Raw genomic sequence first — 13,798 nt, 5'->3', positions numbered from 1 at the left:
AGACAGGGTCTCACTCTGTCACACAGGTTGGAGTGCAGTGGCACGATCTTGGCTCACAGCAACCTCTGCCTCCCAGGCTCAAGCCATCCTCCCACCTCAGCCCCACAAGTAGCTGGGACTTCCGGGTGCATGCCATCCCGCCCAGATAATTTTTGTATTTTTAATAGAGATGGGATTTCACCATGTTGTTCAGACTGGTCTCAAACTCGTGGCCTCATGTGATCCACCCGCCTTGGCCTCCCAAAGTGCTGAGATTGCAGGGGTGAGACACCACGCCTGGTCTAAACTGTCAAGTTTATCAGGCCCTTTGACATGTATTGGTTTATTGACTCCCAAAAATCTGAAGTTCAGAGAAATTTAATGACTGCCCAAGGTCTCATAACTGAGTTAGAAACCAGAATTGTAATCTAGATTTTTAAACTTCAGATTTCATTTATTTTGCATTTCATTAAATTGCCTTAGTCCTGACTGCCCTTTCTGAAGCATTTTCCTGGGTTTCTGGTAAGCTGACTGCTTATTCCACTGCTGATTGCTAGATTACAATCTCTTGTGCGACCTTTGCCCTGGCTGATTACTTCCTTTGTTGATTCTTTGGCATATGTTAAATTCTTCTGAAGTTGCTTTTTTACCCTAATAAGTGACCGATAGCTGCTAATGCTCCAGTGACAATATTTCCCATGGGAAACCAAAACACCATCAACTTGCTACTAAAATACTGCATCATCATGGCTGACATTTTTCCATTTCTTCCTGGAAGCAGAATGGAAGATACTGGGTACGGCTGAACTAAAACTCCAACTAATTGTAAATGTGAAAGCAAAGAAGCTATATTGGTTATGCAATTCTACACATTCAGTGCCGCTTGAGTGTTTCTAAGTTCCTTGCTCTAGCTAATGTTTCTATTTAAAAAGTAGACAAATTTGATGACTAACAACGGAGAACACGAAACAAATCTGGTGAATACCAGAATTAAGACATGTGTCAGCCAGGCGCAGTGGCTCATGCCTGTAATCCCAGCACTTTGGGAGGCCGAGGCGGGTGGATCACGAGGTCAGGAGACCGAGACTATCTGAGGGAGAATCTTCAGGTTTTTTCTTCTCTTTTGCTGTAACACCAGTCAAAAAAATTGACAAAGATAAGGTATTAAGTATTGACGTTAATACTCTACCTGAAAATAAAAACCATAGAACCTATCTATAGGTTAAAACGGCATACTGATAAAAAACACATATACTTTGATGCAGAGATGTACGATAATCATGAATTAGAATTAGCATCCTGATTTAGTGTTCTGCCAAAAACCCTAAGTGAACACAGAATCTATTTAAAACCAAAGAAAACAAAAAAAATCTTATGTTTACTTAATAGTCATTGAAAAGAATTACTACAAATTTCTAGAATTTAAAAAGGTTAAAAATTTTAAAGTGTTGCCTAACTATACTTAGCATACAATAGTTTACCAAAATATCCATGCATTTGCAGCAATTGAAAAAAATCTTAAAACATAAGCAAGTATTAGTATACATATGAAACTAATCCAAAGCCAACTGTGATTAGTTCCTGTAAGGAAAGTTAACAATTGCCAAGAATGGAAGGTGACTAGAGTTGCGTCTAGTTTGCCTGTGTTCAAGCATGATACTAGATAAAATTAAATAAAAACTGTGACTCTATGGGTAGCTAACACTATAAAATCTAAGACCATTCATATGGCTGAAAACAACCCATCCCCAGCCACCATCAATGCAAAGGGCAAAAAATTAGAAACAGAAAAAACTTCTATATGCAACCTGTTCTGATCTATTAATGTAAAGAAGAACTTCTGGCTAAAGGAGTTTAATAAAGTAAGCCAGTTATGAAGCATGCCATGTATACCAACTGGTGACAGGGAAACATTCTGAGAGCTATGGTGTCCAATATGGTAGCCTAGCCACATTCTATTAAAACCTCACAAGGTGGCTAGTCCAAATCAAGACGTGCTAACAGTAAGTGTAAACACACACACTGGATTTTGAAGACTTGGTGAAAAACAATAATGTAAAATATCATTACTTTTTATATTAATTAGAAGTTAAAATGATATTTTGGACATAATGAGTTAAATCAAATCTATCGATAAAGTTACTTTCATCTGTTTCCCTTTTTAACGGTTTCTTTTTATTCTTTTTAATATGGCTACTAGAAAATTTATTTATGTATTTATTTGAGATGCGGTCTTGCTTTGTCACCCAGAGCTGGACTGCAGTGATGTGATCACAGTTCACTGAAGCCTGGAACTTGTGAGCTCAAGTGATCCCTCTGCCTCAGCCTCCCAAGTAACTGGGATTACAGGCACAAGCCATTGCACCAAATGACAATTTGAAATTACATACACAGGTTATATTTTCTTTCTATTGGATGACACTGCTCTGCAGAACCAGCGCCCTTCCTTTCACAATGTGAAATTTGTCCCTCTCCTCCATTATAAACAAAAACTTAGTATCATTTTCTAGCTAGGAGAAATAACAGTACACCGTAAGGTACAGATTCTTGTTCCACTTCTGCTATTACTCAGTAAAGACCCCTTGGGTAAATCAGATAGCCTCTCTTGGCCTCAGTTTACTCATGTCTAAAGTCTTCATTTCTAAGGTCCCTTGGGACAATGACATTATCAGATTCAAAACAGAATAAGGCTCTATGTTCTACAGTAGTGTATAGGCACATTCGTTCTTAGGTCAGGGATTCCTAACCTAGAGCTCACAGAAACTGTACGCAAGTATACATCCACTTTTAAGTTAACACTTTTCACATTTCTCAAAGACCGTATCTTTAAAATAAAAGATTAAGAGCTACCTTAGCTGGTAATAAAACTGGTATACTTAAAAAAAAATCAGAGATTGTTACTTTATCATTGTACTTGTTTGGCATGGCTAAGATGTGTTACTGGTCACTAAGGGTGAGATTTCACTTCCCTAACCTGTTCTTGAAGGCCTTCAACAGATCCCACTTCTTGTTCCACTCTAGAAGCCACACTTCTAAAAATGATCTGTGCAACATACATAATATGCAAGCTGTAGAATGCTGGCTGTTAAAAATGGGGTCCATTTTCAAATACAACATTTTTCTAAACCATGCACAAAAGAACAGCCCTACAGGGACACTCTTCCATACTGTATACATGCCGTTGCCACTACATGTGAATACTGGCAGACATTGGTGGCTAAAGATAAACATTAGATAAAACATAGGTCTTCATTGAGCAGACCTGAAATAGCAGAGCAATGAAGTACATTACAAATCAGCATCCCAGTACATTTTAAAAAACAAACCAACAAGGGTGTCATGCCACCAGTCAAAAGGTACTTTGCTTAAACTGGCATTCTTTAACATGCATGTTGTAGTGGTAAGTACTTCATTTCATACAGCCACAGTTATTAATACTTTGCTAAGGGCTACCAGCTGCTAAAAACTGCTGTTATCTCATACTGAGAATGCTAGTTCTATACCTTTGCTCTCAGGCTGTGAGGAAGGGGTGCTAGTCCAAAAGGCCATGGGATTAGATTTAAAAAGGCTAAAATTAAATCCTAGAAAATAAAGAATATTTCATTTTTTAACATTTTAGGAAACAAAATGAATATGCTTTTAAAACATAAAAAGCCAGAATCCCTCAATTTATACCACCAATCTGACTGTCTTACATATTCATTTATCCCTGTAGTTTCATTCTTTGCTCATTTAATACATGAGCAAGACTGACATACAACACATAAAATGAGAACATCTCAATATCATGTTTTTTTTTGTTTTTTTGGAGACAAAGTCTCACTCAGTCACTCAGTCAGGCTGGAGTGAAGTGGCATGATTTCAGCTCACTGCTACCTCCATCTCCTGTGCTCAAGCGATCCTCCTGCCTCAACCTCCTGAGTAGCTGCTAATTATAGGCATGCACCACCACACCCGGCTCATTTTTGTATTTTCAGTAGAAACAGGGTTTCACCATGTTGGCCAGGCTGGTCTCGAACTCCTGAGCTCAAGTGATCTGCCCACATCAACCTCCCAAAGTGCTGGCATTCTAGGAGTGAGCCACCGTGCCCAGCCTCAATATCATGTTTTCTGAGTGAGAAAAGAAACAGAACAAATGAAAATGAACACTTTAAAAAAAGACTCACGTTAATGCGCATGATTCAAGCATGAGTCCGTACACTGTACCAAGTTCTTTTGCTCTGCCCTAGCAAGATAGAAGTATCTTCCAGTTACTGAAATGTCTTTAACTAAGTTCTCTTGCTCTTTGAAACCTCACCGTGAACTTAAGGGAGAAAAAAAATTGCTCAAATATTTTGGGGGTGTTCACAAAGCATCGTTTATATCCCAACATTAGTATCCCACAAAGAGTCTGCATCAAGCTAAACATTAAAAGAAAGAAAAATTGTGCTTAAACAACAAAGTACCTACCCTTTTCTGGTGTTTTAAATGTGTAGTTGATTGAAGATTCTTCCGTTGGAAAGGAAGCAGAGAGATTTTTGACTTTCCTATCTGAAGACTGTTCGATATCAGAGTTCTTTGACAGTTCACATTTTTTAGGTTCTACTTTGCTTTCAGATCCACTCTGGGCTACTGAACTAGTTTCACTATTGTTACTTTTCAAAGATGCATTAAAACTAAATCCAAACAAAGACCCAGTGGCAGAACTGTTGCCAAATGCAAATGGTTTTGATTTTTCACTACTAAAAATTCTTTTAACAGACTCTGAACGAAATACAAACTTTGCAGGAGAAACCACTGCTTTTGTTGTTGTTCCAGATGTGCTAGACACTTCAACTTCTGAAGCTGCATCTGCTACATCATCACCCTGAATAACATCTGTCCTCTCTCTTGTGGTTTCTTCTAATACAGCTACAGCAATTTTGCCACATGGTGACTCTCTGGGAGTGCTTGACCGAGAAACATGAGGTGTTATCAAAGAATCTTTTTCCTGGGCTGTTTTTGCTTCATCAAAAATTTTCTTAAATGAGTCTGCAACATCCTGTAGTTTAAAACGAACAGCTAAATGCTCTACTTTTCTTTCTCCATCTGCAAAATCACATGCAGTCCACACCCATACTCTTTCTGTCCCTTTCATATTATGCAAAGTCATGTCTGGAGTTATTCTGTGATTGGCACAAAGTTTTAATACTTGGTCCCTTCTCATCACTATACGAACTTGCTTATTATCATAATTCTGTAAAATCTTTATATCACCAATGCCCCTTTCTTTCCATTGACCAACATCTTTATCATATCTGTAGAGTTCTGCCCTGTGACTAAAAACAACTTGTTCATTTTCCTCACCACTGGATACTTCAACTAGATCAGGTAAAGGAACAACAGGTTCAAAGTACTGTCCATCTCTCTCTTCTTCTTGAGTAACATCAGATTCTTCATCAGTGCCAACTGAAGTCCCACTCTGATTCAACTTGGCAGGAGACTTAGATAGACTCAAAGCAGATTTAAAACTGAAGTCAGATCCTGTTGTTGACTCATCAGAGCGGAAAAGATTTTTTCTCACAGGGCTACTTGCCAACGGAGAATCATGTACTGAGCTACTACTAACATTATCATCCAAAGCATCTTCCCTTAAATCATAGTTCTCCCATTCTAATGTGGGCCCAGTGTTTTCAGGATTGGGTTTTATTGTTGTGTCTGAGGCACCGGCCGCACCTGTACCTGAACCCTTATTTTCTTCCTCAGTGACTTTTGTTTGATCATTTGTCAAAAATGTTTTGAAATCTTTCAGTCCACTCTTCATTTCTTCAGCTCTCTGTATTAACTTGGCAGCTCTGCCAGTATCTACAAGTTTATGGGGAGTTTGAAGTGGTATGTCTAACAGAAGCCGCTGGCATTCCTCAAATTTCTGCTTGAATTCTTCAGCCAGCTCTGGTGTTTTAAATTTTGCTGCCAACTGCTCTAGTTTGGCATCACCATCAGAGAAATCACTGGCTAACCACATCCATACTCTATCTGATCCAGAGAGGGGCTTCAGGTTCATTGTAGTTGTTATCCAATGATTAGCACACACTTTTAGTACTTGTTCTCTTCGCATCAGCATTCTTGGTTTGCCATTAACCTCATTTTGGAGAATTTTTAAGTTCCCCAAGCCCCTTTCTTTCCACTGACTTATCTCAGCATCAAATCTAAATAGTTTTACCCGCTGTGAATACAGAACTTTTTCACCTTCTTCTCCTGCTACAAGTTCTACTTTTTCAGGCATTTGAACTACTGGTTCAAAATGGATGTCATCGCTGTCCTCAGTCTTATAGGCATCATCATCTTTCTCAAAGTCACCGGAAGTGTTTGCTTTATTGGCCATTTTACCGCATTGTGATGAGAATAATTTTTCTCCAGCACCTGAAAATCCCTTGAAATTGGGGTCTTTCTTGCCAAGCTGAAATCCTTCTCCTGAAGTTGATTTTCCAACATCTGCAAATGGAAAAGTGCTACTTGTTTGGCCAAAAATCACACCACAGCCATTCTTCCGGCCACTAATATCCTGAGCCTGGAAGCCAGTATCATTTTCAAGAGGCTTTTCACTTTTCTTTTCTTGATTTCCTGGTTTCGAAATGCCAAATTTAAATCCATCAGCAGACACAGGGATGGAAAATCCTTCTTTGGTTGACTTAAATTCTGTATTAGAAGAACCCTGAAACATAAATGAAGGTGAATTTTCTTGATCCACATGCCCAAAATAGTCATGAAATAAATACCTTCTTCATTCCTAAACAATTTATCAAATGATGTTAACAATAATGATGATGATGATGATGATGATAACATTTATTGAGCATTTATTAATGTGACAGCTGGGCACTGTTCTAAGCACTTTACATTATTATCTCATTTTAATATCCTCAAAAACCCTATGAATTAAGGTATTATTATTATCCTCATTTTACATATGAGGCAACTGATGCATTGAGAGGTTAAGAAACTTGCCTGTGGTCAAAATAAGCAGAAGAACAAGGGTCTAAATGCACCCCAACACTCTGTCCTCAAAGCTGTCACATTCAACTACCACTGTAATATTGAGTCTTCAATCAATTGTTATATATATAGCTGTATCAGGCCTGAAAGTACTTACCACATAGTGGGTCAGCAAGGGCATTACAGTTCTATTTCTGTTAAAACAGAACGATGAAGGATCCACCACCACCACTCCCATTTTAAAAATATTCTAAATATTCACACTTACTAACACAAAAATAAGGTGACTAAGAAGGATAATTTCTGTATTTGGAGATAAATTTAAAATATCTACATTTTAAGGGACATAAAAGTTTTAATAGTGAACTGCTCTCTTGAATTTATTTGAAGGAACCCTAAACAATTTAAAAAGAAAATAATTATAAATGTATAAATTATTCCTTTGTTACCTTTGTGGGAGTAACATTAGCTGCTGGTCTGAGAAGATACTGGGAATTATATGCTGGTGACTGACTATAATATACTGAAGGGCCAGTAGTTGCAACTAAAAAAAAAAAAAGAAAGAAAACACTGTTAAAGTCTATACTACAGTTAAGACTATCTAGGCAAGAGCTATAAATACAAAAGCAATAGAAATTAAAGAAAGATTTAACTACATAAATTTTAAATTTCTGTACATCAAAATACACCAATCAAGATTATCAAATGACAAACTAGAAAAAAATTGCTAAATATGACATGAAGAATAAGAGAATAGCATTGCTGTGATCAACAAGAACTACCTCACAAGCGTTAAAAAAGGAATAAAGAAGGAAGTAACTGTTGCCTTTTCTAAGAAAGATCAGTATGATGTGGAATTATGGACATTCAGTCACAGAAAGGACGTAAGGAACCAAGATGCCATCTGATGGTCAATGCATTTGAAGTGGGCCTAGAAAATCTGCAGAAAGACTAGGTTGTATTTTGTAAACTAAAGCTATTACTGAGAATGTTCAGCTCAAAAATCACCTGACAAATTCATGCAAAGGATGTCATAAATAACATAAAATGTGTTCCCTGGCTTAAAATAAAAAGCACATCAACACTCATACAGATGTACAAACTGTCTGCTCCCTCTGTTTGGTCTGTTTTACCAGGAAACAAAATGACTAGAAGGCACCCATGTTAATGACAAAACTACCAATAGTCATTTGCTTGAACTGTTTTATGATAGTTTTACCAGAAAACAACCAAAAGACCTTTTATGCCTGTACATGGAAGAAGAAACAGAAACTGTGCCAAGAGGTTCCAAACAATTGCCTCTGGAAAGCACTGAAAAATCAAGACCTAGAAAAGGCTAGCCAGAAGCCCAAGTTTGATTTTGGAAACCTTACAGAGGTGAGGATAGCTATTTTGAAATTACTATGGGGAGGAAGCAGGCACAGAACACAGAACAACCTGACAGAAATGGCCCAAGAATCTTAAAGTCTTGCAAGATGTCTGTCTGCATGAAAGCAAAAAGAAAAAATAAAATATTAAATAAAAAAAAAATCTTACTCTGAAGTTTAAGTAGGGACTTTAATTGACTACTGACTCTAAACTGTGCGGCTCTAATAAATCTACTAAAAGTAATCTAATTTTTTAAAGCACCGTATGAATAGACAATTTGGGAAAGAAATGTTAATAGGCCTCAAGGAACATGTTTTTGAAGTGAGCCTTGAAAATCTGCAAAATGACGAGGTTGCATTGTGCAAATTGAAGCTATTATGAGAATGTTCAGGTCAAAAAAATTACCTGACAAATTCATGCACAGGATCTCACAAGGAACACAAATGTGTTCGTTGGCTTTAAAAAAATCACATTAACATTCATGTTGATATACAAAAACTCTTCTCCATCTGTTTTGTGTGAGTTTTACCAAGAAACCAAACAACTGGAAGGTACCCACGTTGAAGATGGCACAACTACCAACTGCCATTTGCATGAATTGTTGAGCATGACTAGTATTAAAAAAACTTAAAAATTGATATCACTTTTGTTCCTACAAATTGGCAAAGGATTTTATAAACTAGTAAGTCAGCATTAGCAAAAGTGCGAAATTGGCACTATCAGATACTAGTGGTAAGAGCATAAACTGAATATTTTGAATACCCTACAAAACTAGGACAGTGTCCTAGAATTTGTAATGGCATAAACCAGAAACAACATAAATAAAGGAACAGAATTTACAGTACTTCCATGTGATGGGATACCATGAACTCATTAATATTCAAAAAACATTTAAGTTTAAAAATGCTCAGAACTAAAGTAACATTTAAAAAACAGGCTAGCTCATCTACACACAACATAGTAACATGGTAACAATCTCATAAAAAATACTATATGTATAGAGAAAGAACCAGAAGGAAATGCTCTCAAATATAAGAAATGTTAATAAGGTGGTTAGTTTTTAGTTTTCTTCACCCTGTTCAGTACTTCTGAGTATCTCCTATGAGCTCATTAATCTTTAATTTTAATCATCTTATTTTAAAAAAACAAGGACCATCTTGATATATGTTTACTTTTATTAAGGAAAAAGAATCTATGAACACAGGAACAGAAATCAGAAGATCTTGGCTCTCGCCCTTTCAGTGCCACAAAGCTGTTTTGTGAACCTGTAAATAATCTATTTGGAGTCTCCATGTTTCTCAATTGTAAAATGAGGATGTGCTGCTTCTACACATTTCACAGGGTCATTGCAAGAATAAAATGAGACAATGAGAATGTTGGATTTACATGCTTGTATAAGAACAGAAGGCCTTTTATGCCTGTACACAGAAGAAATGGAAATCATGACCCACAAGGCACCAAATAACTGACTGCACACATCACTAAAAAAGCCCCAGGAAAGGCTAGCCGGTTTGTTTATCCTCTTACGAGGGCCTATATGATGTGTAAGGTTTTAAGAAAACAAGGTTTGAACGTTAGACATTTCATATACTTATCTATGACTTACGACATTTAATAAGCTTGACTTCACAAAGATTTTCTGTTATTTTGCTTGTGTTGAGAAGATACTATCACAAAAGGCTAGTGAGGTTGCCTTAACTATATGAACCATCACACAAATGTGCTCATCTAAACTACATTTTATTCTAAATCTTTCCTGGGCTAAAAAGAGGGGGAAAAAAAGGGCACTACTACTACCATTTCAGAAGTCTGTCGTACGTAAAAGGAACAATTTTGTTATTTCTGGCTGCCTGGGAGCAATGTATTATACTGGCAAGTGCTTTGGAGTTACACCACTGGAGTGTGAATCTCGGCTCTTTCAATAACTAGCTGTATAATAATGAGTAAGTTACCTAACCTTTCTTTATCCATTTCCTTATTTATAAAAAAGGGATTAATAATGGTACCGGCCATTCTAAGTTACTGTAATTAAATCAAATTACATTCACAAAGCACTTTTGCACATAGCCAACCCACAGTAAACACTATTAGTAACCTTAGTCCATTAACTGTTTACTGTATACTCTAATAAATGTCTGATACACACCCACGCCCACCTGCACATACACAAATGCTCATAGTAATTATGTAAGGCAAGTATTACCTCCACATTTCAGACAGGTTAACTTACACAGCTATTATAGTAAGTGATAGAGCAGAACTTAAAAACCCAGTATGATTCAGGTCCAAACTCCTTTTCTTTCTTTATATAACCATAATATTTCAAATTAAGTAAGATTTCCTATATAACGTCCTGCCTCTCATCATTATCATCAAAATAATTCCCCAGAGGTGTAGGTTCTTAATTAAGCATTTCTTAGTGCATAACTCTATTCAGTAACATTTTTCAATTTAAGGAATAATCTCATCTCAGCTCATCTGAGGTGTGGATTAAGTGTTCTTTAAGCCTTTATATACACGTGATCACATACGGCTCGTTTTTTCTGCTTGGGATTATAAAAATCTCCGTAACACCAAATACAGCTTTTGAAGTCACAGATAAACAGACGTTGACATGTATATTAACAAACATATATAAACAAGGTGATTTCACACGTTATCTACTTAAAAGAGGAAAGTAAAGTAGTTTTACTAAAATATGCGATTATCCACTTGCCAACTCACCTGTTAGTGGAGCCCCATGAAATGTCTGTGACCCCTGATATCCATCAGGCACCGAGTCTGGTCCATAATTCTCTGTGGGCCAACGATGATGGGATGCTGACTTACTGCTTTTTAGTTTCAACTCCTGCATTTCTTTCTATTGGAAGGAAAAAAAAATCAAATAATTTTAATCATTTAATTATATCATGCCAGAAACAGTGCTGGGGAAACTTACTCTTTTAAATTTAAATAACTGATTTTTTCTTTTTTTCTTTTTTGAGATGGTGTCTCGATCTGTCATCCAGGCTGGAGTGCAATGGCACAATCTTGGCTCACCACAACCTCCACCTCCTGGGCTCAAGCAATTCTCCCACCTCAGCCTCCCGAGTAGCTGGGATTACAGGTGTCAGCCAGCACGCCCAGCTAATTTTTTGTATAATAGTAGAGATGGGGTTTCGCCATGTTTGCCAGGCTAGTCTTGAACTCCTGACCTCAAGTGATCCACCACCTCAGCCTCCCAAAGTGCTGGGATTATAGGTGTGACCCACCACGCCCGGACCTGATTATATCTTTTGAAAGTTTCTATTTGCCAATGAGTTCTAGGTACCTGGTGCTGATTTTAAAATATGATTCTTAATTTGTTAAAAATTTATCTGCTTCCATTTTCATTCGTTAATACAAAACCTAATTCATTAACTCTCTCACCTAAACAAATAACCTCCTAAATGATCACACTTTCATTTCCATTCTACACTTGCCTACATTAACCTTTCTGACTTTCACCTCCAGCCAAGACAATTCCCTGCTCAAAAAAACAAGAACCTACAAACTAAACTTCTTTCCCCAACTTTCACAGTCCTCTAACATTACACTGACCATCCTTTCAGTGTGTTCTTTCTACACTGCAATCTGGACTACCTGACATTCCAAATCACCTCCCCAAATTAGCTTTTCACTTAACCCCATGCTGAAACAAAATACAACTAATTCTCCAGGTGATGTTCAAATGCTCCACCAGGAAAGGGAAAAAAGCAGTAGCTGCAGAGAATTTATTATGTATATAATAATACGTCCAATGCACTTAAACTCTTAATTTTTATACTATCTACACTGTTAGGTAAACAATATTAGCTCCTATCTTAAAATGAGAGAAAGGGATGCAGGGAATAACAGCTGGAATTTGAACCACATCTGACTCCAAAAATGTTTTCTTAACACAACTCTGCTGCCTTGACAAGATGGCAGATAGATACAATGCCGTCTAGTGTAGCTATGTGGCTACCTGATCTCTGCTGAAGAAAACTAAATGACAGCACCATACCCAACCCTAGAACCTACAAAATGTCCCCTTACAAAACAGACACTTAACAGGAAATTCTTTTTCCAAAGAAATTGTAGTGGTATCAGAAAACAGGTAAATTTTGAAAAGTTTCAAACTTCTCTGTATCAGCCCAGGAATCCGATCAGTTCTAACAAGTGAGGTCAGGGACAGATCTAGCATGTCTGCTTTCTTTTTCTACAAGTGTTTCAAATAAAAATTTCCCAGAAAGACCTAACCATGAGGTCCAAAACTATCTCAATTTTCAAGCTAAATAAAATTTCCCCCATTCATCCATCTACAGTGCCTAGTCCAGATGCTATACATACACATCCAAGAAATAAGAAACTAGTGGAATCACCTAGAAAACTTTATGGTCACTGCTGGTATCCACACCAGAGCTTTGAATTTGCAATCACTGCTGTAACTGTAATTTTTAACATTCAGTGTGATGAGAACTGACTTCAATAATTCTCTCATTTTAAAGATAAGAAGCCAAACAGTCACAAAGGAAGTGACTGGCCCAAGATCATTAATTAATGGCAGAGTCAGTACTAGTACCAAGCTTTTCAAGCTCATGGACTAGTGCTCCACTATACTTCCACAGAATACAATGTTGGGAGCCTGAAACCTGTATGTTAAGTCAAAATTGTATGTAATTGTCATAGGCCATGACTACATAGAATTAACATTCAAGATTTTTGTGCAAATTCAAAAATGTCTTCCCCACCAAATAGTATTCTCTTAATTTGCAAATACTGCTGATCACACTGTAATAATCACCACACATCAGCATATCTTTGATGTAACTTTAGCAGTATAATTTAGTTCTTGCCTGATAAACATGAAAGAATCTACTTTTATTTCCAATTCCAAAAAAGTCAAGCTCCTTTGAACCCTATTGTTAAAATACAATACATATACATAACTATTTCCTTACATAAGTCAAATTCATATGGAAGTATTAAAATATAGTAAGACTTTTTGAAGCTCAGACCACTTTTCAATTCCTAGCTATACATTTGAAACACATGTAATCCACAGCTAATCTGGGAATGAACTCATAGACCAGAGTATGATTAGTACATTGTAGCAGTTCAATCACTCGGGAACCTTCTCTGTGTCAGGAACTCTTATATTTTAAATAAAACAGTTTCTACCTTTGAAGGTCTCAAATTTTGTGGAAGATGAGGAGAGAGACACATAAAGTACTTTCAAAAATATAGTAAAGGGCTGGGTGCGGTGGTTTACACCTGTAATCCCAGCACTTTGGGAGGCCAAGGCGGGCAGATCGCCTGAGGTCAGAAGTTCAAAACCAGCCTGGCCAACATGGTGAAACTCTGTGTCTACTAAAAATACAAAAATTAGCTGGGCCTGGTGGCGGGTGCCTGTAATCCCAGCTACTCGGGAGGCTGAGGCAGGAGAGTCGCTTGAACCTGGGAGGTGGAGGTTGCAGTGAGCCAAGATCGCACCATT

General features: G+C 37.2%; 1 protein-coding gene across 10 annotated transcripts in view; it reads right to left on the bottom strand.

The window, feature by feature from the left end:
- LOC129397131 (ranBP2-like and GRIP domain-containing protein 4) overlaps positions 1-13,798 on the bottom strand; it is an 81,568-nt gene that overhangs the window by 15,153 nt on the left and 52,617 nt on the right. For 8 of the 10 annotated variants that reach the window (XR_008624308.2, XM_063594768.1, XM_063594767.1 and 5 more), the window contains 3 exons: positions 11,026-11,161; positions 7,383-7,477; positions 4,429-6,652 (listed from right to left, as the gene is read on the bottom strand). Coding sequence is in view for 7 of the 10 variants with exons in the window: in XM_063594768.1 (XP_063450838.1) it covers positions 4,429-6,652; positions 7,383-7,477; positions 11,026-11,161 (2,455 nt within the window). In the remaining 3 variants the exon portion in view is untranslated. Of the gene's footprint in view, positions 1-988; positions 1,106-3,973; positions 4,090-4,428; positions 6,653-7,382; positions 7,478-11,025; positions 11,162-13,798 lie in introns of those variants that run through there. The other 2 variants (XR_008624309.2, XR_010109245.1) reach the window with 2 other exon arrangements.

This window comes from Pan paniscus, chromosome 12, assembly GCF_029289425.2.
Source record: "Pan paniscus chromosome 12, NHGRI_mPanPan1-v2.0_pri, whole genome shotgun sequence".
Classification (NCBI taxonomy): domain Eukaryota; kingdom Metazoa; phylum Chordata; class Mammalia; order Primates; family Hominidae; genus Pan; species Pan paniscus.
The sequence above is the reverse complement of the archived record's forward strand: the minus strand, read 5'-3'. Positions and strand labels throughout refer to the sequence as shown.